This window comes from Equus przewalskii, chromosome 25 (assembly GCF_037783145.1).
Source record: "Equus przewalskii isolate Varuska chromosome 25, EquPr2, whole genome shotgun sequence".
NCBI lineage: Eukaryota > Metazoa > Chordata > Mammalia > Perissodactyla > Equidae > Equus > Equus przewalskii.
Genome location: NC_091855.1, coordinates 46286052 through 46313278, shown reverse-complemented (window position 1 = coordinate 46313278; position 27227 = coordinate 46286052). Strand labels below are relative to the sequence as shown.

General features: G+C 50.3%; 1 long non-coding RNA gene and 1 gene segment (V, D, J or C); one reads left to right on the top strand and one right to left on the bottom strand.

Moving 5' to 3' along the window:
* Positions 1 to 1581: 1581 nt before the first annotated feature.
* Positions 1582 to 14918, bottom strand: LOC139079251 (uncharacterized). Its single transcript, XR_011532690.1, has 4 exons — positions 13616 to 14918; positions 10550 to 10932; positions 9999 to 10114; positions 1582 to 2855 (listed from the first exon to the last, which is right to left on the bottom strand). It is a non-coding gene; the product is annotated as an uncharacterized lncRNA (long non-coding RNA).
* Positions 14919 to 21437: 6519 nt separating this feature from the next.
* LOC103544403 (immunoglobulin heavy constant gamma 1-like) lies at positions 21438 to 26508 on the top strand. The segment is given in 6 exon segments: positions 21438 to 21843; positions 22129 to 22161; positions 22291 to 22620; positions 22705 to 23025; positions 24637 to 24767; positions 25316 to 26508. Coding segments are annotated over 6 exon segments (1290 nt in total).
* Positions 26509 to 27227: the final 719 nt, after the last annotated feature.

The window sequence follows — 27227 nt, the reverse complement described above, 5'->3', positions numbered from 1 at the left end:
GATGCTGTCCAGACAGGTGAGGTGAGGTGAGGTGAGGAATGAGGGCTGCCGGGTCTCGGGCGGGGCGGGAGTCTTATCTCTGCTCGGCAGGGCGTGCAGAGACGCATGATGCCTCGACTCTGACATCCCAGTTCGGGCCAGGGCCAGAGGAAGTCTTCTGTGAACACCTTCAAAGCATCTCTTTGCTCTGTGACCACAGGGCGACTGTTCCTGAAAGCCAGCCCCAGAGCCCCACTCGACAGGTCACAGCATCTCAGCACGAGTTCACAGCCTCACCGGCTTTCCCACAAGAAAGGGTTTGTCTGAAAGAATGGGACCTTCAGAGCCGGATAGGGACATGTGTGTGGATCCTGATAAAGCCCAGTGGTTTGAATGCCCAAATTGCGTGATTGTGCCCTCTCCCACCAAAGCAGCCAGCCCCCTACGTGGATCTGGGGATGGCAGTGGCCTGGTGCCTGAAAACCCTGTCATGATCCCAAGAAGGACTGCTCATCCTCCACACCAGCCCCACCGCCATAACCAGGGGCAGACAGCACGGGGAGCAGGAGGGGTACCGAGCACCCCAACTCAATACTCCGTGTGCTGATTTGTCTTGCCAGAACCCTGGGCATAGCAGGGGGACCTGAACTCTATGGGCCTAAGACCCACTAGCCAGGACACTGTCAGAGGTTTTGTCACACACTTTAACGTTGGTGATGATGAAGAAATGAAATGTAATAAGAAAAGTCAATATTGGGGGGAATATGAAGAAGTCATTTAGTTTAAAACAAATTCAGCCTGACCTTGTTTTTCCAGAAAGGCCTGACGTGACCTGTTGAGCATGCATTGTCTGTCTGCCATAAACATGGTCAATGACCCAAAGCCAAGAATGATGCCCTTAAAGACAGGGATTACGCCTCACGCCCATATCAGCATTTCTTTCTGGACAAGCATTTCTTCCCAGAAACTAAACATTCCTTCCCAGAAGCTAAGAATTCATTTCTGATCTACTGTGCTCATCTCGTGGCCACTGACCTGTTGTGCTAGGATAACATCTCGTGACTGTGGTATGAGGGATATTCCTGTCCTGTGTGATGTATGTCCCTTGTTCCAGCATGGTATATAACCGTTCTGTACACCCTGCTTCTTCAGAACGCTACCTTCATTGGGGATGGTCACTCTCCTGGGTTATAGACCTCAAAACTGGCTCATATAATAGACTCACCCCAATTTGATTTATGGATTGATGATGGATTCTTTGCATTGACATTTCTTGGCGTATTCAGCAGGATTTCAGAGAATCCCTCATGAGACCACCTGGAATCTACTTTGCACCTGTGTTTGGTACAAGCAGGGGCCCATTCTACCACACCCCCCACCTAGCTTCACTGCATTCTTCAGGTGACCCTGGTGAGTTCTCCTGAATCCCATGCCTCCTTATTTTAAGTCAATCGTCCAGAATTTTAAGTGAGTTCTTTCAGTCTTAGGACTAGGTCTCTTACAAGGGGTATCAGTTCATTTCCTAGGAAAGAGAAACCTAGGGAGAATGTCCTCGGCCCGGGCAGCCTAGGGGGACTTTGGAGTAAATGGGGCAGGCTGACCTTTTTAATTTGGCTTTAAATTGAATTTAATAAAGAATTACCTCTACAAAGCCTCAAAAAACTGATAGAGAAATCAGAGTCTGAACTTGTTCAGCTCCGAAAAGAAGGGACACCAGCTCCTTCCAGCAAAAGTTGTTCTCAGGGGACTGAGAACCTAATGGCAGTGTCAGAGGATCAATCCTCCTGCCACGTCGCCGTCCCACAGGGAACTCCGTTGTGATCGTTCACATTAATTAATTCAAGGCTCCTCCAGGGGTGCGCACGTAAGCGTTGCTTGTCCGACGCTCCGAGCACCCACAGCAGGTTTAGAGGACGGCAGAAGAAATTAAGGCACGTAAGAGGGTGTTCAATATCATTTTAGAAGCGACACTCGCAAACAGCTCATTTCTGAGCCACCACACTGTCCCCAGAATGTGTTCAGACTTTACAGTAAAACAGAACTAAAATTAAAATGGAAGTCACGCTTCTAAAAGCCAACGAATTCCCAAATGGGCAGCCTCCCCTTGGAACTCCGGCTGGCTTTGTACTGATGCTGGTTAAGTGCTTAACAAAATAGGAATAACTGTAAATGGCTGGCCAGATAACTCGGGATAATTTAAAATTACAATGGCCACGTTGGAGCTTCTTGAGCTTCTAAAACTTGTCCTTTTTTGCACTGGGTTTAAGAGCCATGGAACAGAGAAATCTTTAATCTTTAAAGAGTTAAGCGTGTCACCTTCTGGCACCATTGCTCAAAAATTAAGGTTCTAGAAGCCATAAATATTTACAAAGAACAGCAAAATCTTACTAACCTTTTTTTGATCCTGAGGGCTTGTCTTGATCATCGTCAGTGAGGGTCCCAAATTATGGCCAGACAAATAAGCGTTTGCACCCCATTTTGAGTTCAGAGATGGTGGGACAGAAATACAGGATGCACTCCATTTGTAGCTTAGGGTCCCAGCAAACCGCCACCAGCCTCAGGGGAATTACATTGGCCATCAAAAGGAACGTTCCAATTAGATAAGATCATTTAAAAAGTGCTCTTTAAAGCAAAGATGTCAAAATTCCAAAATAACCTTCTTGAAAGTTTTGATCCAAAAAGCTAAAAAAAATAAGCTTGGGGCGGGCCATCTGGCCCTCTGGCCAGGTTAGTGCACTCACATCAGCAGCCCAGGGTTCCCTGGTTCAGATCCTGGGCGCAGACGTAAGCACCACTCATCAAGCCATTCTGTGGCAGCATCCCACGTAGAAGAACCAGAATGACTTGCAGCGGGGATGCACGACTCTGTTCTGGGGCTTGGGGAGAAACAAAAGGGAGAAAAATAGGGAGACTAGCAATGGATGTTCGCTCATGGACAATCTTCAAAAGAAAAAGCTTCTTAGGTCATGGCTTTACAGACACCCCCATAATCTACCTTCAAAGGAGGGCCCAATATGAGCCCCTCCAAGAGTTAATAAGACACAGAGATTTTCTGGGAAACTGCTACATTAAGGTTTTTGGGTTTTGGGGGCATTTTTTAAAATTTTTTTATTGTGGTAACATTGGTTTATAACATTATATAAGTTACGGATGTGCATCATTATATTTTGATTCCTGTGTAGACTACATCATGTTCACCATCCAAAGACTAATCACAATCCATCACCACACGTGTGCCTGATCACCCCTTTCGTCCTCCCCCCTCCCCCTTCCCCTCTGGTAACCACCAATCCAATCTCTGTCTCTATGTGATTGTTTGCAATTGTTTTTATCTTCCACTTATGAGTGAGATCATGTGGTATTTGACTTTCTCCCTCTGACTTATTTCACTTAGCATAATACCCTCAAGGTCCATCCATGTTGTCACAAATGGCTGTATTTCATCATTTCTTGTGGCTGAGTAGTATTCCATTGTGTACATATACGACATTTTCTTTATCCATTAGTCCCTTGATGGGCACCTACGTTCCTTGCAAGTCTTAGCTATTGTGAATAATGCTGCAATGAACATAGGGGTGCAGGTATCTTTACGCATTCTTGTTTTCATGTTCTTTGGATAAATACCCAGCAGTGGGATACCTGGATTATATGGTAGATCTGTTCTTAATTTTCTGAGCAATCACCATACTGTTTTCCATAGTGGCTGCACCAGTTTGCACTCCCATCAGCAGTGTATGAGAGTTCCCTTCTCTCCACATCCTCTCCAACACTTGTTGTTTCCTGTCTTGTTAATTATAGCCATTCTGACCAGAGTGAGGTGATATCTCATTGTAGTTTTGCTTTGCATTTCCCTGATAGTTAACGCTGCTGAATATCCCTTCATGTGCCTGTTGGCCATCTGTATATCTTCTTCCGAGAAATGTCTGTTCAGATCTTTTGCCCATTTTTTAATTGGGTTGTTAGTTTTTTGTTGTTGAGATGTATGAGTTCTTTGTATATTTTGGAGATTAACCACTTATCAGATATATATGGTTTGCTAATATCTTGTCCTAATTGTTAGGTTGTCTTTTGTCTTGTTTATGGTTTCCTTTGCTGTGCAGAACCTTTTTAGTTTGATGTAGTCCCATTTGTTTATTTTTTCCATTGTTTCCCTTCCCTGGTAGACATGGTACTTGAAAATATGCTGCTCAGACTGACGTTAAAGAATGTACTGCCTATGTTTTCTTCTAGAAGTTTAATGGTTTGAGGTCTTACACTCAAGTCTTTAATCCATTTTGAGTTAATTTTTGTGTATGGTGTAAGATAATGGTCTACTTTCATTCTTTTGTGTGTGGCTGTCCAGTTTTCCCAAAACCATTTATGGAAGAGACTTTCCTTTCTCCATTGTATGTTCTTGGCTCCCTTGTCGAAAATTAACTGTCCGTAGATGCGTGGGTTTATTTCTGGGCTCTCAATTCTGTTCCATTGATCTATGTTTCTGTTTTTGTGCCAGTACCATGCCATTTTGGTTACTATAACTTTGTAGTATATTTTGCAATTAGGGAGTGTGATACCTCCAACTTTGTTCTTTTTTCTCAAGATTCCTCTGGCTATTCGGGGTCTTTTGTTGCTCCATATAAATTTTAGGATTCTTTGTTCTATTTCTGTAAAAATGTTGTTGGAACTTTGATAGGGGTACATTGAATCTGTAGATTGCTTAGGAAGCATGGACATTTTAACTATGTTAATTCTTCCAATCCAAGAGCATGGAATAGCTTTCCATTTCTTTGTGTGTTCTTCAATTTCTTTAAACAATGTTTTATAGTTTTCAGTGCATATATCTTTCACCTCTTTGGTTAAGTTTATTCCTAGATATTATATTCTTTTTGTTTTAATTGTAAATGGGATTGTATTCTTAATTTCTTTTTCTGCTACTTCATTTTAATGTATAAAAACACAACTGATTTTTGTATGTTGATTGTGTATCTTGCAACTTGGTTGTATTCATTTATTATTTCTACAAATTTTTTCATGGATTCTTTAGGATTTTCTTGATGTATAATCATATCACCTGCAAATAGTGACAATTTTACTTCTTCTTTTCCAGTTTGGATCCCTTTTATTCCTTTTTCTTGCCTGATTGCTCTGGCTAAGACTTTCAGTACTATGTTAAATAAGAGTGGTGAAAGTGGGCATTGTGTTTTGATATTGGCCTGTAATTTTCTTTTTTTGTGTTGTCCTTGTCTGGCTTTGGTATCAGGATGATGTTGGCTTCGCAGAAGGAGTTGGGGAGCCTCCCCTCCTCTTCAGTTTTTTGGAAGAGTTTGAGAAGGATGGGTATTAAGTCTTCTTTGAATGTTTGGTAGAATTCACCAGGGAAGCCCTCTGGTCCTGGACTTTTATTTTTTGGGAGGTTTTTGATTGCTGTTTCAATCTGCTTACTGGTGATTAGTCTATTCAAATTCTATATTTCTTCTTCATTCAGTTTTGGAAGGTTGTACATTTCTAAGAATTTTCCGTTTCTTCTAGATTATCCAATTTGTTGGCATATAGATTTTCATAGTATTCTCTTAAAATCCTCTGTATTTCTGAGGTGTCCATTGTAATTTCTCCTCTTTCACTTCTGATTTTATTTATTTGAGACTTCTCTCGTTTTTTCTTGGTGAGTCTAGCTAAAGGTTTGTCAATTTTGTTTATCTCTTCAAAGAACCAGCTCTTGGTTTCATTGATTTTTTTTCTAGTGTTTTTTTATTCTCTATTTCATTTATTTCTGCTCTGATTTTTATTATTTCCTTCCTTCTACTGATTTTGGGCTTTGTCTGTTCTTCTTTTTCCAGTTCCTTTAGGTGCACTGTTAGATTGTTTATTTGGGACATTTCTTGTTAGTTGAGGTAGGTCAGAATTGCTATACACTTCCCTCTTAGAACCACTTTTGCTGTATCCTACAGATTTTGGCATGTCATATTTTCATTTTCATTTGTCTCTAGGTAATTTTTTATTTCTCCTTTGATTTCTTCATTGGCCCAATCCTTGTTCAGTAGAATTTTGTTTAATCTCCACCTATTTGTGGCTTTTCTGCTTTTCTTCCTATAGTTGATTTCTAGTTTCATACCTTTGTGGTGAGAAAAGATGCTTGGTATTATTTCAATCTTCTTAAATTTATTGAGACTTGTTTTGTGGCCTAATCTGTGATCAGTCCTGGAGAATGTTCCATATGTATTTGAAAAGAGTGTATACTCTGTGGTTTTTGGATGGAATGTTCTATATATATCTACTAAGTCCATCTGGTCAAGTGTGTCATTTAAGGTCAATGTTTCCTTATTGATCTTCTGTTTGGGTGATCTATCCATTGGTGTAAGTGGAGTGTTAAAGTCCCCTACTATTATTGTGTCACTGTCTATTTCTCCTTTTATGTCTGTTAATAATTGCTTTATATATTTAGGTGTTCCTATGTTGGGAGCATAGATATTTACAGGTGTTATATCCTCTTGTTGGATTGTTCCCTTTATCATTATGTAGTGCCTTTCTTTGTCTCTTGAAGCAGTTTTTGTTTTAAAGTCTATTTCATCTGATATGACTATTGCTACCCCAGCTTTCTCTTCTTTGTCATTTGCATGGAGTATCTTTTTTCATCCCTTCACTTGCAGTTTGTGAGTATCTTTAGTTCTGAAGTGTGTCACTTGTATGCAGCAAATATATAGGTCTTGTTTTTTTAACTAATTGGCCACCCTATGTCTTTGGATTGGAACATTAAGTCCATTGACATTTAAAGTGGCTATTGATAAATATGTACTTATTGTCATTTTGTTACTTTTCTTTCTGGGTGTTTTACTAGTTCTTCTCTGTTCTTTTCTTCTTCCCTTGTGGTTTGGTGGCTTTCTTCAGTATTGTGTTTGGGTTCTTTTCTCTTAATTTTTTGTGTATTTATTATAGGTTTCTGATTTGTGATTACCATGAGGTTCATATATAATAATCTATGTATATAGCAATCTATATTGGGTTGATGGTCTCTTTAGTTTGACCTCTCACTTAAAACTCTACTCTTTTACTCCCCTCCTCCCACATTTTATGCTTTTCATATCATATCTAACCTCTTATTTTGTGTGTGTGTATCCATTACCTTCTTATCATTGAAATAGGTAATTTTAGTATTTTTGTTTTTTGACCTCCATATTATCTTCATAGGAGGTTTATCTGCTTCCTTTATTGTATTTTGGCCTTTAGCAGTGGTTTTATTGTCTTTTTTTTTAATTTTCTTATTCCTATTTGTGTTCTTCTCTTTCTAACTTAAATAAGTCCCTTTAGCATTTCCTGTAAAACTGATTTCTTGGTGATAAACTCCTTTAATTTTTGCTTGTCTGGGAAACTCTTTATCTCTCCTTCCATTCTGAGTGATAACCTTGCCGGGTAGAGTATTCTTGGCTGTGGGTTTTTTCCTTTCAGCACTTTAAATACATTGTGCCACTCCCTTCTAGCCTACAAGGTGTCAGCTGACAGCCTTATGTGGTTTCCTTTGTATGTCAGTTGTTGCCTTTCTCTTGTGGCTTTTAGGATTCTCTCTTTATCTTTAATTTTGGACATTTTAACTACAATGTGTCTTGGTGTGGGCCTCTTTAGGTTTATCTTGTTTGGTGTTCTCTGTGCTTCCTGTACTTAGATGTCTCTTTCCTTCCTTAGGTTAGGAAAGTTTTCAGCTATTATTTCTTCAAATAGATTCTCTGCCCCTTTGTTTCTCTCTTCTCCTTCTGGGACACCTATAATTAGAATGTTAGTGTGTTTGATGTTGTCCCAGAGGTCCCTTATACTGTTCTCGTTCTTTTTCACTCTTTTTTCTTTTATCTGTTCAGCTTAGGTGATTTCCTCTAGTCTTTCATCCAGCTTGCTGATCCATTCTTCTGTGTCATCTATTCTGCTATTGAGTTCCCCTAGGTGAATTTTTCATTTCCAATATTGTATTCTTCATTTCTGATTGGTTCTTTTTTATATTTTCCAATTCTTTGTTGACATTCTCTCTGTGTTCACATAATCTTCTCCCAAGATCATTGAGCATCTTTATGACTTTTTGTTTGAACTCTTTGTCAAGTAGATTATTTATTTCTGCTTTATTTAGTTCTTTTTCTAGGGTTTTGTCCTGTTCCCTTGCTTGGAAGATATTCCTTTGCCTCTTCATTTTGTCTCTTTCTCTGTGCTTATATCTATGTATTAGGTGGGTCAGCTATGTCTCCTGATCTAGGAGAAGTGGCCTTATGTATGAGATGCCTTTTGAGGCCAAGCAGTGTGCTTCCCTCTCATCACCAGTCCCAAATGTTCCAGGAGCGACCACTGTGTGGGCTACATGTGTCCTTCTATGGTGGCAGTGTTGCTCTTGCTGCAGGTGCCCAGAGAGTCTAGTCTGTCCCCCTGGCTGGCTGGTTGTAACTCCCAACTGTGTATGGCTGCTATGGATCCTTCAGTCACTTTGTCAGGTTTGGGGAGCCCCATCACAGTTAGCTTCAAGGTCTAATAGCGTGTTCCTGTTGCAGTTTTTCTAAGTGAGTAGGTTCCCAGTGTGGCTGGTTCCTAGGCTCAGGAGCTTACAATTGCTGTAGGCCTCTGGCCTGCAAGACTGTTGTGAGCTCTCTTAGGACTGCAGCTGAGTAGGACTGACCCCAGGCATGGGAGCACCCACTTGTTTCAGGTTTTGGAAGGTGGGGCCAGTCTCCTATGTGGCTGTTTGTGAAGCACAGGTCTTCTGTTTCTCATAAGCCCCACAGCCCACAGGTCCACACACACTGTCAACACAGTCCTGGCCCGTGCACACATCCCAGCCCCCTGGACTGGACCCAGTCACCTCACTACAGAGGCCCTCACACACTCCACCCAATGCCTCACTAACCCCAATGCTCCTCACACATGCCCTGCCCTGCAGAATGGAACCACTTGCCTGCCTACAGTGAACCCAGGCACCTAGTCTATGCAGGTTGAAAAGTTGCCCAAGGGCTTGCTGTTGGGTGGGGCCAGTCCCTATATGGGCAGCCTACCCTGGGTGAACTGGTCTAAATCAGCACTCTAATGGGTGTGGCAGACCTCTGGGCTAACAGGCCCAGGGAAGAACTCCAACGCAGTCTGCCAGCTTGTATGTCAGCACACCTGTACTAGGTCACAATAATTGCTGCCACCAATGTCTCAGTCCCTGGAGAGGTCTCACCTCTCACCAAGATGCACCCAGAGCCTATCAAGTGAGTCTCTTTTCACCAAAGGACTGTGCACCTTTCTTTCTGGTGATTTTAGGTTGTTCCAAAGCTGGCGAACTTGTGTGTGGGCCCTTTAAGGGCAGCTTTTTTACACTTATGTCTGACAGCTTTTCTGAGGTATTCCACATTGTAGTTAACAGCCAGCTAAGCCAGATATTATGAGAGCCATTTCAGTTGTGCTGAATCTGAAGGATGCTTATAGTGGTAGCACACCCCATTCAAGTACCTGACTCCTCCAGAGAAGGTTGCACACCTTAGGGTTACTCCAACCCGGCTGTGAAGCTGCATGGCTCACGAAGGTGGCCTTTTCCTCTCCAGAAGGAATTTCTGCCTCTTCTGCCTCAGTCAGGACTGACCCTTGTTGCAGGGGTTCTTTTTATCCAGTTTTCACTTCTCTCTCAGGGTAATTGTTCCAAAAATAGTTGTAGCTTGGTTGTGTTCATGGGAGGAGGTGAGTTCAGAGTCTGCCTACACTGCCATCTTGACACCAACCTCTACATTAAAGATTAATGGAGTTGTTCAATACTGCCAAGAATAGTTACTGTTTGTCTTGGCTGAAACCTGATAAGATATTTGAAAGGATTTGGCCACTTATCATGCGAAATTTGGCCCAACTGGAAGCTGACACTCAGAGCCTGATAGGAATTTTTTTTACAAACATTCTTCCCTAAGTCAAAATAAAACTAAGCACCCAGAGGGAGAGAAGCAAATTAAGGGTGACATACTTGGACAGGTAGATAAACCTATAATGTCATTTAAGTTACAACCCAAATTCTGAGGAATTAAGAGCAACTGTCCTTAACTTACAAATCTTTGCAAAACTGGAAATGCAGCTCTAGAGGCAGTTCAGATTCCACCAATTTCCTTTATCTCGAAAAGCTTGTAAACTCACCAGGAACTGTTATCGAGTCCATCACCAATTCCTAAGACGGAAGAAGAAAAAAGGAAAATCAAGAGAAAAATAGCTATAGAAGTGCTTTTGCCCAATATCTATCATCTTAAGTGTCTTCTCCACAATATATTTCTAGAAAAATCTTAAAACAAAATTTGGATTCAATTATTCTTTCATAACTAGTGAGCTTTGTATTACTGTACCTGATTCACAGCAGTAATTGTAAAACAGTATCTATCAAATCTTTGTGTATCTGTGTCTATATATGTGTTATATATATGTGATAGTTTTACCTCCGGATGGTATAATTTCTAAAAGAGCTCTAGTTGATTAACTTAAAGTAAACACTTAAAGATAGCAATGCATGCCTCACAACCCGTATCAGCATTTCTTTATAGGGAAGCATTTCTTCCAAGAAACTACGGATTCATTACTGACCTACTGTGCTCATCTCCTGACCACTCACCTGCTGTACTAGCAAAAAACCTTGTGACTGTAGACAAAGGGTATCCCTGTCCTATGTGATGTATGTCCCTTGGGCCAGGATGTTATACAACCACTCTGTACACCTCACTTCTTCGGAATGCTTCTCTCCTAGGTGAAGGTCATTCTCCCAGGCTATATAGACTTCAGATTGGCTCATATAATTAATTCGCCCCAATTTTATTTATAGATTGATTATTTATTATTTGCGTCAACAATTCTTGATGTAGTCAGCAGAATTTCAGAAAAACCAACAGGACGCCAGCTGGAATCTACATTGAACCAGTCTTCGGAACAAACAGGGGCCCATGGGATCCCAACAGCTGCCATCTTAAGTGTCTTCTCCACAAATATTAGTAGAAAAAGCTGAAAACAAAATTTGGATTCGTTACTTTTCTGTAACTGGTGAATTTTGCCTTACTGTACCTGACTTACAGGAATAATTTTGTAAAATAGCTGTGGAGTCTCTGTGTATGTGTGTCTATATATATGTTATCTATGTGTGATAATTTTATTTCCAGATGGTATAATTTATATAAAAGCTCTGGTTGATTAGCTTAAAGTAAGTGCTGATATATATGTCATGGAAACTAACCCAAACATCTTTCGACTTAATCTGATATAAAACAATCTTTGGTAAATGAAGTCTTATTTAAGTTTTTTGGTTTTATTTAAATAAACATTTCCAGAGTTTTCATCATTAAGTATGATACTGACATGTTGTCCTTCTTACAAAATTTGTCAGCAAAAAAATACTTAGAATAGCTGACTTTGCCTAGTGTCTCATGAAGTTTTGTAGGCAATTTAAATATAATTATTAGGAACAAGTAAGCTAAATAGTCTTGAAAAATATGAATTTTTAAGTGAACATTTTAACAGTAATTATGTGTTTTGGTGTATGTACCTAAAATAACTTCAAAACCTTTGGTAGCTTGAAGACTTAGAATTTTGCTAAACTAAATGATAAAATTCATTGAGTAACTAGATCATTTCCACATAATAAAAGATATTAGACTAATTACTAAATATACATTTATCTACCTTTGGGTTCTTATTTCAGAGAAACTAGAAAAATGCTTGGGTTTACTCACAAAATGATTTGTGCCACACAGAAATTTTCTACAAGAAAGCACATGTTACTAGACAGTATTTGTGGGTCTGCCAATACACAGGATGCCAGAATAAAAAATTAGGGAAAGAAAGGTGTATGTTTTCAGCAAAGGAGATATAAGGAATAGAGATATTTTTGTTTGTTTTCTTAAGAAAGATAAATTTGTCCTAAAGTACTGGGAAGGAGGAAAGAAGGCATGGGGAAAATTCTCAAAGTAAAAACAAAGTTATAGAAGGTTTGTGGGAAAAGAGGCGTGGGCAGAGAGTTTGTGCATTGTCAATTTGGCTAAGATTAAAATGAATTTAAGTAAATAAGTTTTAATTTCAAAAGTAAGCTGGTGCAAAAATTAGAATTTGGTTTTCTTTCTCTTAACAGAATAATTTTCTTGGGCTTCTGCTCTGCTCTTCATAAAGAGGTTGTGAAAGGTTTTTCTTTACTTTTGAGCAGTGTGCCAGAAGGGAAAGGATTTTATGTCTTATCAAGAGGAGTTTCCTGCATTGTTTCTGTCAGGTCTTTAATCACAGCAGCTAAAGTTTTTCTTAAATTTACTTAATTTTCTGTATTTGCCTGAAAATCTTTAATTGTCACCATGGTTAAATGGATAACTAAGGATTGTTTCACAGTGACATATGGTCCTATTTGACCAAGTATTTTTAAACCTTTTGATATTTTTGACAAGCTTTCCCAAAACCCAAATCCTAAATGAAGTCTTTCTTTTGACATGAAAGGAACTGCAAATTTTCAGCAGGACCCTGGGCCTTCAGCAGAGACGATATATTAGAAAACTCATCAGGTCTAAAAACACAGCATTCAGTTTGAATGACTTCACATGTCCCACCTTGGGATGCTGTTAGACTATCTAAGGCCATTCTAATGGGAAGGACAGCCTTTCTCACTAAAGACATTTGAGTATTTAATAAGGGTATTCCTGCCTGACTATCATAAAGGGGTTGTTGAATAAATTTAGTCGGAGCCTCTATATGTGATATGACATCTTCTAGTCCCAAGGAAGGAACAAATATAGTGGCTAAGCGGTCACGCCAGTGAATCTCTGAATGAGCCCTTCTGGCCTTAATGCAAGGAACATTGGCAACAGGCGTTAGCTCAGGGTCAGTCCTTCCCTGCCTCCAAGCAAAGTCCAGGGTGCAGTGTCCTAGCCATCCAGGCAGGAGCCAAGACCAGAGGTTTGTTCCACACAACCATCGAGTTCCATTAGGAGCCACCCAAGGAATGCCTGGCCATTGAGACCAGTCTGTTTCAAAGCATTCAGTTTCTTTATGTATGATAGTATTCTGACATGACTTGGGGGATATTCACCCTATTTTTGTGTAAAACTTCTCATAATTCTCACCATAATCTCTGGGGTTTTTTTGTTTACTTGCAAATTATTGGGATAATTGGATGGTCTGAGTAACAGAAGAAGAGTAGCCATGCCCTGTATCATTAGTAGTTTGGGCTATCGGCCATGTTTCAGGATCGAAATTAGTAATGTTGGATAAACTGCGAACACTGGACTAGATCTTTCCCTCATAATGATCTGCTTTAAGGCTTTTCAATCATAGCTTGAAAGAGAGAAACCCACCACGGTAACCCAGAGGCACTAGAAGGGAGAAGTTGGCCGCATATCCAACAACTGGACAGATTTTTGTGTGTAGCAAAGGAATGTGCCCATTGTAAAAAGATATTGCCATCAGAGGCCCATTCAGATGCGGACTGAAAAAACAAATGCACAACAGGAAAACCTTAAATGACATTTTTGTGGTTAATTAAAGGTTTTGTAATTAAGTTCGAATCCATCTTATAGAATTGGGAGGGAAAGTAAAGTATTATCGTAGGTAAAAATGTAAAGCAACCTAGAAATTGAATATTGCAGCGATTACATAGCGTTTGAGCGTTATGAAGATCTAAATGAGGAGACGTAAAGTTGGGAACACAGACCTGGTCTAGAGTCTTGCAACAGCTCTCTGCAAATATGCGTCTTCTTTTCATCCTGGTTTGGAGACATTTGTCTTGGTCACCTGAAGTCGGGTGTCAGAGATAGGAACTGACACCCACGCAGCTGGAGAAGCCCTTTGTTTAAAATGAGAACTGTGAATCCATGAGTCTATGCATCTTAATTTTGTAGTGCATGGATTGGTTAAGAGTACCTGGTGTGGTCCTTTCCACCCGGGTTGCAAAAGGTCTTTCATCAGGTGTCTTTTCCAATAAAGAAAACCTCCAGGTTGTAGCCCATGATCCTTAAGATCTTCATCTCCTGGGAGCTTCGTCTCCCACTGTGAAAGGAGTCAACTACCAACCTCTCATTTCTTTTAAGTGTCTGAATGAGACCTTGACAATAATGCAAGATATCTCCCTTGAGCAAAGTTGGTTCATACATTCCCTCTTCTAATTGCATAGATCATCCTGTTATTGTTTCAAAAGGAGGCAGCCGATGTTTCCCAAAGTGTGTAAATCTAAGGTTGAGGAGCTCCAGCGGAAGAGCTTTTGGCCATGAGAGATGAAATGTTTCTGAAAACTTTGCCGTTTGAGTTTTGATTGTGCCTTCAGTTAAAATGTTGCATTATTGGGCCAAATATCGCAAATAGATTTCATTATTTGTCTGGTGACACGGGTTCCCTGGTCACTGTGTAACTCGGTAGGAATTCCCCAAACAGGAGCTATCCTTTGCAATAATAATTTATCTACTGTTAAAGCCGTTGCTCTTCTACAAGGAAAAGCCCCAACTCAATGTGAGAACACACAGATCATCACTAAGACATTTACATCCTGGAGATGGTGGCATCTGAACAAAGTCCAATGGCCATACCTCAGAGGGTCCCTTAGGAAGGGGAAAGTTTGTTTGTACCCCAGGAAGCGGTGTCCCTGGATTATGCTCTGTGTACATTGCACAACGAGCATGGCTTTATGAGCCACAGTGGGAGAAAGTTTCCAAAAGTATTGTTTTCCCCATGAAATCATCTTTTCAGGTGCCCCATGGCTAATTGATGTAGATGCTGGAGCAGTGGCAATTGTGCTCCAATAGGCACTATGGATTTTTTTATCGGGCCCAAAAGACATCTGCATGGTCCTGTAAAAATTCTCTCTTTGCATGTTTGTTTCTCTTCTTCTGCGATTTCTTCAGGCTGTAGAAGGAAATCCTTTACTGGTTTAGCAGAGATAATGGAAAGTAGTGGGCACTCTTGAGGTCGTACAGGATGTCCAGCCTGGTAATGTCCCTGCTCATCCTCTAAGTAAGAGCCATCTGTAAACCAAATTAGATAACAAAATACAGCATGGTCGTTTTCTCCTTACACATTTACACCCAGAAATATTTATTAAATAACTGTGCTTACACTCACATGCTGAGTCATAGTGCTGGAGGCAAGGTAGCAGGGTTCAGATAATGACTAAAATTACAAATGATAGCATTAGCCCAGGACATAGCAGAAATTTTTTCAAAAAATTCATGTAATTTCTAAAACACTTATATTAATAGCAATATACATGCAAGGATATTCATAAAGGATGCTTAGCATCACTTATTTGACAACGTGTCCCTTAAGAACGATGCTCTTAAAAACATGCCCCCCAATATCATCATTTCTTTATAGATAATCATTTCTTCCCAGAAACTAAGCATTCCTGACTGACCTTCTGCGCTCATCTGGCGACCACTGACCTGCCGTACTGGGAAAACATCTTGTGACTGTAGTAAAAGGGATGTTCCCGTAATACGTGAGGTATGTCCCTTGTTCCAAGACAATACATAACCACGCTGTACACCCGGCTTCTCCGGAGTGCTTCCTTCCATGGGGAAGGTCGTTCTTCTGGGCTATGTTGTACTTAAATTGGCTCATATAATAAACTCTCCCCAATTTGGATTTATACATTGACTATGGATTACTGCATCAAATTTCCTGACCAGAAATTATGGAGGTGAACGTGCTTCTTAGGCAACCACAGGGATGCTCACAGCTTGCAAAGCTGGTGACCAGTTGTCCATGTCACAAACTCAAGGTTGGGCTGCCTTAAGTGGGAGAGATAGCAGAGCTATGTTGGCACTGAGGAGAAGAGGCCGGGCCAGAGCAGCCGGGAGTGTGCAGTGGGTTATCATGAATTCATCCCTGGAGGGACCAGAGGGCACTCCTTTCACCAAGGCTGCAGCCGATGGCATTTTCTGAGTGTCCACAGCAACATTCCCAGGACCACAGGCTCCTCCATCACATGGTCCTGCCCCATGCAGAGGTTCACTTCCCTCACCAGACCTCACGGTACCTATGTGACGGCCTCCATGGGGACAGGGCCACTGAGGGACCACTGCTGGGTCAGTGAGAGCAGGACCTAAGGAGACAGGGCTCCTCCTGGGAGTCAGGCCTGGGCACCACTCAGCGTGGGGAATCCCCACAAAGATCACAGAGACAGAAGGAACATGGCCGCCCACCCAGCCCCGGCGCTGGACTCCAGGTGGAGCCTTCCAGCCCCTCGCTGATGCGAGTGGAGCAGAGAGGAGCGCCCCCCCACACACACACACACCCATAGAGCCCGGCACTGCCTGCAGACCACCAACGCAGGAGCAAACCAGCGGAGGAGCTGCAGAGGCCGCTCGCTGTGGGGTGGCCCACCGCACACCCATGAACCACCAGACAGGATATGGCACCTGGATGTGGGCGCTGCTCTGAGAAACCCTAACTCTGGAAAGTGAGGATCTGACAGTACGGGAGGCAGAGGGACCCGGAGGAGACCACTGGGGGACACGGGTGGCTCTGGGGAGACCCGAGACCAAAGGGTGCTGCAAATAGCAACGAGTGGGAGGGTCGACTCCCCTTCTACATCTGAGGGCACCTCCTAGAAGGTTCACTTCCTAGAGCCTTGAAGTCTGCTCTCGGCCCAACTAAGGAGCCACAGCACAAGCCCCTGCCCACCAGCCACTTGGAAGGAGCCATGCCCGGCACCCCACCATTCACCTTCCTGGCCCCTGGCAATTCTGGGGTGGGGACCACAGTGACCCATGGGGTCCTCGATCCAAGGCCTAACATGGAAGATACGGGACGGCCCAGGGGTGCACGCAGGGCCTTGGGTGAGCCGCGGGACTGCAAGTCATGAGACACTGATGATCCCACACACGGACGCTGGGACCGCCCACACACCGGAGGGACAGCACGCCGCCTCTCAGACGGAGGAGACCTTTGGGCCCCAGGGACCACCGTGGACTCTGTCCTCGCACATAACTTCTGTCTGTCCCCAGAAGGCAGCTGTGGCTGGGAGAATAGCTTACCTCGGATCCTGGGTGCTACCACCCTTGAGTCAGAGATCTGGCCACGGGTGGAGCCAGAGAGGGATGGAGGGAAGAGGCAGGGACCCAGAGGAAGACAGCTTTCTACTCGGGGGGCCGTCATGGCGGGGGGACAGGATGAGGCCCTGGGCTGGGCTGCAGGTGGTGAGCAGGTCAGCCTATGTCCACACTGCACACTAAGCGGGGCAGGGGGAGGTGTCTCTGGGGTGTGGGGACCAGAGGGTTCAGGTGAGAGGTCCAGGTGCCCCGGCCTTTGGTGGAGCCAAGGGCACAATCCCTGTGGGAGGGAGAGAGTGAAGAGAGGCACACGAGCTCAGGCTTCCTGCGCTCTCCCCTGGTCCCGAGCGCCACCGCCCGACTCCCACGCACCCACCTGAGGCAGCATTGGCCTCGTCTGTACTCCCCCCAGGCTCTCTAAGACAGAAACCACCCAGAAGAAAAGGGAACTTCAGGAAGCAAGCGGTGCCCCCTGGTTTCAATCCCGTTCTTAGTCTTTGCAGGGTCGTGGAGAGGGCGTTCCCACCTCCAGGACCCAGCTACCAACTCCTAGGAAGCAGGGCAGAGGGCAACAAGCCTGGGGCCGCGAGGAGCCACATGTGCCCGGAGCCAGAGCAGGGGTGTGGAGGGAGCTCCTCTGAGGCCCTGGCTGGGCTGCACCGGAGCCATCTCCACAGCCCCCACCCTCGGTGAGTGGGGTCCCCACGGAGCAGGCAGAAGGGAGTGGAGTCAGGGCAGTGGAAACGGCTGCAGAGCTATGGGGAGACCAGGCACCCAGGGATGACTCCAAGGGACTCAAGCAGCTGAGCCAGCACGGGGGAGGGCAGGCTGCCTACAGGCCACGGTGCCAACCGGACGCAGGCACCAGGGAGTAATGAGCGGGGCACATCCACACCAAAAGAGCTGGACGCACCAGAGGCTATGGACGCCGACTGGGCGGGAAGACCCAGAGCCTTCAAGGAACATGATGGCCTGGAGGCCAGAAGCCTGAGGGCTGCGCTTGGCCAGCTGTGCTGAGGGCAGGACCAGCCAGGACCTGAGCTGCTGCAGCACGGACGCCAGGATGCACAGATGGGTCTGAGCACAGAGAGGGGGCTGGCTCAGAGCAGGGGAGGAAGAGGACCTCCAGGTGGCCTAAGGGTCCTGTCCACGCCAAGGAGCTGACTCGAGCCCCAGGGCAGGGCCTGAGGGGGCAGTCGCAGGGTCCTGGGCTACGACTGGGACCGAGGGCAGCAGGTGAGCCAGGAGCAGAGCCCGAGGGGCCAGCGGGGACTCCCAGGGCTCAGATCTCAGATCACACAGGGCTGGGCAGGAGCTCAGCGGCTACAGGCAGGCATCGGGAGACAGGCAGTGAGGGTCCGAACCAGGAACCGGAGCTACAGGGCTGGCAGCTGGGAGACGAGGGCAGCTGCCCCAGCTGTAGAGGGAGCATGGTCTCAAGGGGGCTTCCATATGGGGTTTCTGAGGGCAGTGAGGGGCGAGGAGAGGGCAAGGCCCGACTGGGGCCAGGAGCTCCTCCAGGAGGGGACCACAGCAGGCAGGGGCTCTGCCAGGGGAGAGCTGGCCAGAGAGAGGGTGGGCACCTGTGGCTCCAGGAGGCAAAGCCCAGTGCTGGGAAAGGACTGTGCCCAGGATGGAGGGCAAACCTGGGCTGAGGGCACTGGGAGATGCAGGAGGGGCAGAGGCAGCCATGGGCTGAGCTCAGGGACCTGAGCTGTGTGGAGGGGATCGTAGGACAGGAGGGGCAGAAGGGTGCTGTGGACCTGGAGTTCCAGGGACAACGGGAAGGACAGCTACTGAAGAGCAGGGGAAGGTGGGAGGGCACAAAAGGACAGGAGCCTACACCAAGAGATGCATGGGGGCAGGCAGAGCAGCTACAGGTGAACAGGGGGATGGGAGACAAGGAGGGGCAGGGCACAGCCCAGGAGCTCCATGGGTGTGGAGAGCAGAGCTCGGCATGTAAGCAGGGGGCTGGAAGGGCTAAAGGGGTAGGGGGCAGCCCAGGAGCTCTGGGGTCGGGGCAGAGAAAGCAGCTACAGGTGAGCAGGGGCAGGTGGGAGTGCTGGAGGGGCAGGGGGCAGGCCAGGAGTTCTGGGGGAGCAGGCAGGGCAGCTACAGGTGAGCAGGGGCAGGTGGGAGGGCTGGAGGGGCAGGGGGCAGGCCAGGAGCTCTGGGGGAGCAGGCAGAGCAGCTACAGGTGAGCAGAGGCAGGTGGGAGGGCTGGAGGGGCAGGGGGCTGCCCAGGAGCTCATGGAAGCTGGCAGAGCAGCTATAGGTGAGCCGGGGCAGGTGGGAGGGCAGGACGGGCAGGGGGTTGTCGAGGATCTCCAGGATAGAAGCAGACAGAGCAGCTATAAGTGAACCACAGCAGGTGGGAGGGCTGGAGGGGTAGGGGCTGCCCAGGAGCTCCAGGGGAGCAGGCAGAGCAGCTACAGGTGAGCAGGGGCAGGTGGGAGGGCTGAAGGGGTAGGGGCTGCCCAGGAGCTCATGGAAGCTGGCAGAGCAGCTATAGGTGAGCAAGGGGCCAGTGGGAGTGCTGGTGGGGCAGGGGGCTGCCCAGGAGCTCCAGGGGAGCAGGCAGAGCAGCTACAGGTGAGCAGGGGCCGGTGGGAGTGCTGGAGGGGCAGGGGGCTGCCCAGGAGCTCTTGGGAAGCAGGCAGAGTAGCTACAGGTGAGCAAGGGGCCGGTGGGAGTGCTGGAGGGGCAGGGGGCTGCCCAGGAGCTCTTGGGAAGCAGGCAGAGTAGCTACAGGTGAGCAAGGGGCCGGTGGGAGGGCAGGAGGGGCAGGGGGCTGCCCAGAAGTTCTGGGAGTGCAGGCAGAGCAGCTACCAGTGAGCAGGGTAGGTGGGAGGGCCGTAGGCAGAGAGTGCTGTCCAGAAGCTCCGGGGACCAGGGACAGATGGCCTGAGCTAAACAGGGCCCTGCAGAGGCAGGAGCTCAGTAGGTACAAGGAGCAGGGACAGCTGGAGGCTCCCGAGGCTCTGGTGAGGCTCCCTGTGCCCAGAGGAGAGTGTGAGCTGGTTGAGGGGCTGGGTGCGTGGTGACTACCTGCGGGGGCGGGGGGGGTGCCTGGGATGGAAGGTGTCTGGGGCTGAAGAGGCTTGGGGCATCCCTGAGGGGACCAGATGGGTCTGGGGACACCAGCCCCGTTCCGGGGGCTCGTTGGGACGTGGGACAGGACAGGTAGACATGCGGACTCAGAGTGGGGTGGCACAGGGCAGTGGGCTCAGTGCATGGAAGAGTAAGGGGCCCATTTGGGCCCTGAGCCCAAACTACCAGCGTGAGGAGAGGCCCGGCAGGCCCCTGGGGCTGAGCAGACAGGACTCAGGGGAGGAGGGGACAGGCCGGGCCTGGCTGTTGGGGGTGGAGGCTGCACCCTGGCCCACAGGGGGGCCTGGGGAGGCTAGCACCGAGAGGAGAGGAGCGCCGAGGGCAGTGCACGGCTCCCGCCTGCGCCCAGGGGCCAGCTGTGCTGGGGAAGGACCACGGCTGGAGGAGGGCTCTGCAGTGAGCAAGGAGCTGGACAGGCCCAAGAGCAGGGAGGGCGGAGGGCAGGTGGCGCTGGCAGGGAGGGGCCGGAGGTGAGCCCAAGAAGCCTGGCCAGGATGACCTGAGGGGGGAGGGGGCCCAGAGGCAGACGCCGGAGGCTGGGCTGGGGGCCCACAGGGATGGGAGGGGAGGGGGACAAGGAGACTCCCAGGGACAGGGTCCAGGACAGGGGTGGGGTCCAGGGAAGTGTCAGAGACCAGAGAAGGGATGGGGTCCAGGGAAGGGAGAAGAGCCAGAGCAGGGAGAGGGTCCATGGCAGAGATGCGGTCCAGGGCAGGAAAAGTTTCTAGGGCAGGAACAGGGACAAGAGCACAGACAGTGTCTAGGACAGAAACGGGGTCCTGGACAGGGACGGAATCCAGTGTAGGGACAAGCTCAAGGTCAGGGACAGGGTCCAGGGTGAGGACAGAGTCCGGGGCAGGGACAGGACAAGAGCACAGACACAGTCATGGGCGGGGAGAGGGTCCAGGGCAGAGACGGGGTACAGGGCAGGGTTGGGATTCAGGGGAGGGTCAGGGAAGAGGACCCCAGGTGCTGTGGCTACAGAGCCTATTCAGAAGACACAGGGCCTGGCCAGCAGAGACAGGCCGTGACAAGGGCTCCAGGCTGAGGGCCAGGAGCCAACACAGGCATGCAGAGCAGAGGCCCACCACACCTGAGGAGGGGCTGCTGCACCAGGCAGGGCCGGGCTGGGGCCACAGGGCAGCGGGTTGGGGGACCAGCAGAACCCGGCGAGGAGAGGGGCCTCCAGTCAGGGCTCAGACAGAGGGCTCAGTCAGACGGGCCACCTGCAAGAGGCCTGAGCAGGGACAAGGGGCAGGGGCCCCAGGGGGCTCTAATACAGGTGGGCATCCAGTACTGACTGGGTGACCAGTCCAGAGCCTGTGGCTGCAGACGCACCAGCCTTGGGAGACAGGGAGTCACGCGGGGCATCTAGTCTGCACACTTTCTCGATGTATGTGGGCGCTGGGCTCAGCAGTGTTCCAGGCCTGGGCACCTGACGCCCTGCCCAGACTCTCACAGGGTGAGACCCCAGTGTCACACGCCTCCTCTCTTGCAGAGAGCCCTAAGGCCCCAGACGTCTTCCCGCTGAGCATCTGTGGGAACACACCTGACCCCAAGGTGCCCGTGGGCTGCCTGGTCTCCAACTACTTCCCAGAGCCAGTGACTGTGTCCTGGAACTGTGATGCCCTGAAAGGCGACATACACACCTTTCCGTTGGACCTGAGCAACTCGGCTCACCACTCCCTCAGCAGCATGATGGCTGTGCCTAGGAGCAGCTTGAACCAGACCTACATCTGCAGCGTAGCCCACCCGGCCAGCAGCACCAAGGTGGACAAGAGAATCGGTGAGAGGAGGGGCCGCAGGGAGGGCATTCCCTGCGAGACAGGCCGGGCTCCACCCTCCTGCCTGGACCCCAGGGCAGCAGGGGAGGCCTCCCGAGCAAAGGGAGGGGTCCTCTGGGTGTTTCTGCCATGCCCAGAGCAGGGGCAGGCTGGACAGCCCGGACCCAGCCCCTCGGGTCACAGAGGTGGGCGTTGGTCTCAGACCTGCCAAAACCTGGCCCTGATGTTAGCTCACCCCAAGGCCGCCTCCATCCATCCTCAGTAACACCTCTCTGTTCTCTCTGCAGTCGTAAAAGGCTCCCCCTGCCCCAAATGCCCAGGTGAGTCAGCCGGGCCTTGGCCTCCACCCCCAGGAGGTGGCCCAAGCACAGGCGTGGCCCATGGGGGACAAGGGGCCAAGAGGAGGCCCACCCAGGTGCTGACCCCCATCGCCATGTCTCCCCCACCAGCTCCTGAGCTCCCAGGAGGGCCTTCGGTCTTCATCTTCCCCCCAAAACCGAAGGACGTCCTCAAGATTTCCCGAAAGCCTGAGGTCACCTGTGTGGTGGTGGATTTGGGTCATGACGACCCCGATGTCCAGTTCACCTGGTTTGTGGATGGGGTGGAGACACACACAGCCACAACGGAGCCAAAGGAGGAGCAGTTCAACAGCACCTACCGTGTAGTCAGCGTCCTCCCCATCCAGCACCAGGACTGGCTGTCTGGAAAGGAGTTCAAGTGTAGCGTCACCAGCAAAGCCCTCCCAGCCCCCGTCGAGAGGACCACCTCCAAGGCCAAAGGTGAGGACAGCACATTTGGGTGTGGGGAGGGTACCACGGGGCCAGCCACAGAGTCACTGTCTGTGCTGACCCCTGTCCCCACAGGGCAGCTCCGGGTGCCGCAGGTGTACGTCCTGGCCCCACACCCAGACGAGCTGGCCAAGAACACGGTCAGCGTGACCTGCCTGGTCAAGGACTTCTACCCACCTGAAATCGATGTCGAGTGGCAGAGCAATGAGCATCCAGAGCCAGAGGGCAAGTACAGCACCACCCCAGCCCAGCTGAACAGCGACGGGTCCTACTTTCTGTACAGCAAGCTCTCCGTGGAGACAAGCAGGTGGAAGCAGGGAGAGTCATTCACGTGTGGGGTGATGCACGAGGCTGTAGAAAATCACTACACACAGAAGAACGTCTCCCACTCTCCGGGTAAATGAGCCACACGCCCGGCACCCGGCGAGCCGTCCCTCCTTCCCCGCGGGCTCTCAGGGTCCAGCGAGGACACCTGAGCCCCCACCCCTGTGTACATACCTCCTGGGCACCCAGCATGAAATAAAGCACCCAGCATGGCCCTGGGACCCTGCGACGCGGTCGTGGTTCTTTCTGAGGCAGAGCTCCAGCTCTTGGTCCGGCCTGCCTGCAGGGCAGCTGGGCTCTGAGGCCACATTGTCACTATTAGGCGAGAGTGGGTCCCACTCAGGCCAGACTCAAAGCGTGGGAACCTGTGCAGGCCACCCAGAAGTGCTGGAAGGGCTGCCAAGCAGGGAGTAGCCTCACCAGAGGCGGCAGCTCCTCTGGGCCGCCCTCCTGCCAGCAGCAGCTCGGGGCTGGAGGGTGGCCAGGGAACAGGAGAAGCCCCTCCAGAGCCCATCAGGGAAATGCACGTGAGGGCATCCCTCCTCTGTAGGAGCCAGAGCTGGGGGACCATGGCCCATCCTTGTCCCCCAGGATCCCTGTCCACTGGGTCACTCGAGAGCTCTGCCTGGTGGCTCTGGCCTGCACGAGAGGCTTGCAGGCCCGTGGAGTGGGGACAGGCCCTCCTTTGCCCTCGGGCACTCCAAGATCAGGCCCTCACCCTCCCTCAGGCGAGGGGGCTCTACCTGACCTTGTCCTGCCTGGGGCCAGGCCTGTCCACTCGTGGGGACACTCACTCCTGGTCCCCAAGGGGCAGAAGCAGGAGGCCTTGAGTGCCTGGGTAGGGACCGTCCCTGATGGCCATGTGGACACTGAGCCCGGACCCATTGAAAACAAGCCCCTCTCACTGAGCAGTGCCAGCCCACACACCAGCTCCACACATATACACACATGTGCACACGCACGCGCACGCACACAGACCTGGCCTTACACACTGGGGCCTCACACAAGGGCAATCTGCACATGTCCAACAGAGCACGGAGCCTGCTCTCCTGAACCCTCAGCCTGGACACCAGCTGGCCCCCATCCCCTCCCACGCCCCACGGGCTGCCCAGTGCTCCTCCTCACACTGACCACACTGACCAACTCCGAAAACCAGCCCTACACTTCTCCAGGGCACAAACCCACACCCTAACACTCAGAAAACCCCCACACCCAGCTGTCCCCAGCACTCCCACGGCTCATGCACTAGGGACACATCCAATCCTGTCTTGGCCCTTCCCTGGGGCAGGGGCCCAGCTGGCCACAGGCTCTGCTGACCCTCCCACCCTTGGGCCTGGTCCCCAGGAGAGAGGAGGCAGGGCCTGAGCCTCCATCTGCAGGGCTCAGCACCTTCTCCCAGAGGGCCCAGCGCAGAGAAGAACAGAGGAGACCGTTGGTACCCCACTGGCCTGGCTGAGACCTGGGTCAGGAGTGACTGGCCAAGACTTGGGGTCCCAGCTGGAGGACAGAGGGGTTGAGCTTGGTGCCCAGAGACTGACCTCAGGACCCGCTGGCCCAGCCCAGCTGAGGGACCCCATCTGCCCCGCCCACTCTGCCACAGACAGAATCACCCCCCCCAGGATCCACTGGCCCTGCCCAGCCCCCTCGGGCAGGCACAGCACTGACCACCCCCTCCCTGTCCAGAATTGGCCCTGGATGAGAGCTGTGCCGAGACCCAGGACGGGGAGCTGGACGGGCTGTGGACCACCATTTCCATCTTCATCACGCTCTTCCTGCTCAGCGTGTGCTACAGCGCCACCGTCACCCTCTTCAAGGTGGGCCAGGCCGTCCCCACATCGTCCATTCGCTGTCACCATGCTGTCCCCCAGTGTCCCCACCATGTTTTCACACTGTCCCACACTGTTCCCACATCGTCCCCTTGCTGCCTCATCACTCTCCCCAAACTGTCCCATTAGTACCCCATCACTATCTCCTCACTGTCTCTTTGCTGTCTGTCACTGTCCCCTCCCTGCCTCCTCATTGTTCCATCACTGTCCACTCATATCGCCACACTGTCTCCTCACTCTCCCCTCACTGTCTCCTCACTGTCCACAACTGTCCCCTCATTGTCTCATCACTGTCCTTTTGCCACGACATCATTGTCCCTTTGATGTCGCCTCACTGTTCCCTCGCTGACGGCTCTCTAAGACATCGCTGTCCTAACACGTTCCCATCGCTGTGTCCTCCCTGTCCCCTCCATGTCCCCATGTCATCCTCCCCTCGATCCCCCCACCGTCACGTTGCCCGGGTGCAGGGCAGGCAGGCCCTGGAGGAGGCCGGCGTTGGGTCCAGGCCGCGCTCACCCCTGGCCCACCCGCTGCAGGTGAAATGGATCTTCTCCTCGGTGGTGGAGCTGAAGCGGACGATCGTCCCCGACTACAGGAACATGATCGGGCGAGGGGTCTAGGGCCGTTCCTCCTGGGCAGACGTCCAGGGCCGCCCCAGACCCCAGACAGCATCCGGGTCCCTCAGGTCATGCTGCTCAGCTGCCGTGCAGACCTGCTCCTCTGCTTCTGACCTCGCCAAACGCTGACCTACTGCCCTCTGACCTCGTGGCCACCTCTACCCCTACCTCGCCCTCGGGCCTTGGAGCCACCACAGGCTGCATCCTGCCCCCTGACCCCCAGTGGACAATCGAGTGGACAGCAGCTGTAACCAAGCGGGGCTAATGGATTCCCACAGGCCCAGCCACAGCAGCCACTAAGAGCTGCCAGACCTGTGTGGACGCTGAGGCCTTGGGGCCGAGCATCCCTCACCAGGACGGCCACAGGTCGGTGTGTCAGTCACCAGGGAGGAGGTGGAGGGGCCAGCCTTCCCGTGTATGTCTGGGCAGGGACAGGCCTGCATGCGAACCCCATGGTGCCAGGCTCCAGGACATGGGAGGAGACGCCTGGTTTCAGATCCTTGGGAGCATCTGCCCCAAGGCCTGGAGGCCCCAGGGCCATCGTCCACCAGCAAGGAAGCTTCCAGGTGTGCCCCTAATGGTCACTCAGATCACGGCCACCTGAGTAGACTGCTGGGAAGAGGGCCTGCGCCCATGGCCGCGGGAGGAGCCCTGGAGTGTGGGGGCGGCACCACCTGGGGAGGGTCCACGTTCAGCCAGAGGGCCTCCTGGGGAGGAGCCCGAGTCCCCTTCCACAGGAACTCTGAGTTGCTCCACGGGGCAGTGGGGAGAGACAAGAACACCGAGGAGAGAGCCAGGACCTCAGGGAGCAGGGCAGGTGGACTGAGCCAGACCCCCGACCTCACCGCTCCCGGAACCAGTGCCCTGCCTCACGTCTCTGAACAAAGGGCAAGTCAGCATCAAGGACGGGGAGGACACGGCTGCCCATGGGAAGCAGAGGCGGCCCCGTCCCACCTGCCAGGGCCCTGCGCAGAGAGACGGCTCAAAGGAAAGCCCACAGTGGGAGCTTGGGTAGCTTTTCTCTTTCTTGAAGTTTCTATAGCCCATCGATTGTCTTTACAGTTTCTTTTTCTAAAACAACAATAAAATATCCTGGAAGTTCCATAACTGCCCATGTTGACACCTCGTGGAACCCACAGCCTGGCTGAGTCGTGCATCGGGGCTCCCTCCACACCCTCACAGCTTCCAGCCCTCCCTCCGCTCCTGCCTTCGGCTCTCCAGCCCCTGCGGTTCCGTGGGTGAGGAGGGCGGCCCGGAAACGGTGTGATGAGGAGGGAGGGGGTACACAGGCCTTGTGGGGAGCAGGACCAGCCCGGGCCCAGGCAGGAGGAGCGTCCAGCACTGACCCAGGCCAGAGGAAGGACCGCATGTGGGGTGTGTATTAGTCAGCACGGGCGGCTGTAACAACCAGCCTGGGCGGCCTGAACACCAGACATTTGTCCTCACACATTCTGGAGGCGGGACACCCCAGATCAGGGCGTCAGCAGGGGATTCTCCTGAGGCCACTCTCTGGGGCGTGTAGACGGCCTCTTCTCCCTGTGACCTCACATCGTCCTCCATCTGTGAGTGTCTGCGTCCTGACCCCTCTTCTTATAAGGACCCCAATCCTATTGAATCAGGGCCCACCCCATTGTAACTTATTACCCCTTGAAGGACCCTAGCTCCAGATACAGCCACATTCTGAGGTCCTGGTCAGGGCTTCAAGACTGGAATTTGGACGACACAATTCGGCTCAACACAGGGGCATCAGTCCCAGCAACACAAACACACAGCGCCCTGTCCCACACGCTCAGCTATCAATTACCTGGGTCCCTCTCGCTGCCTCCCACCC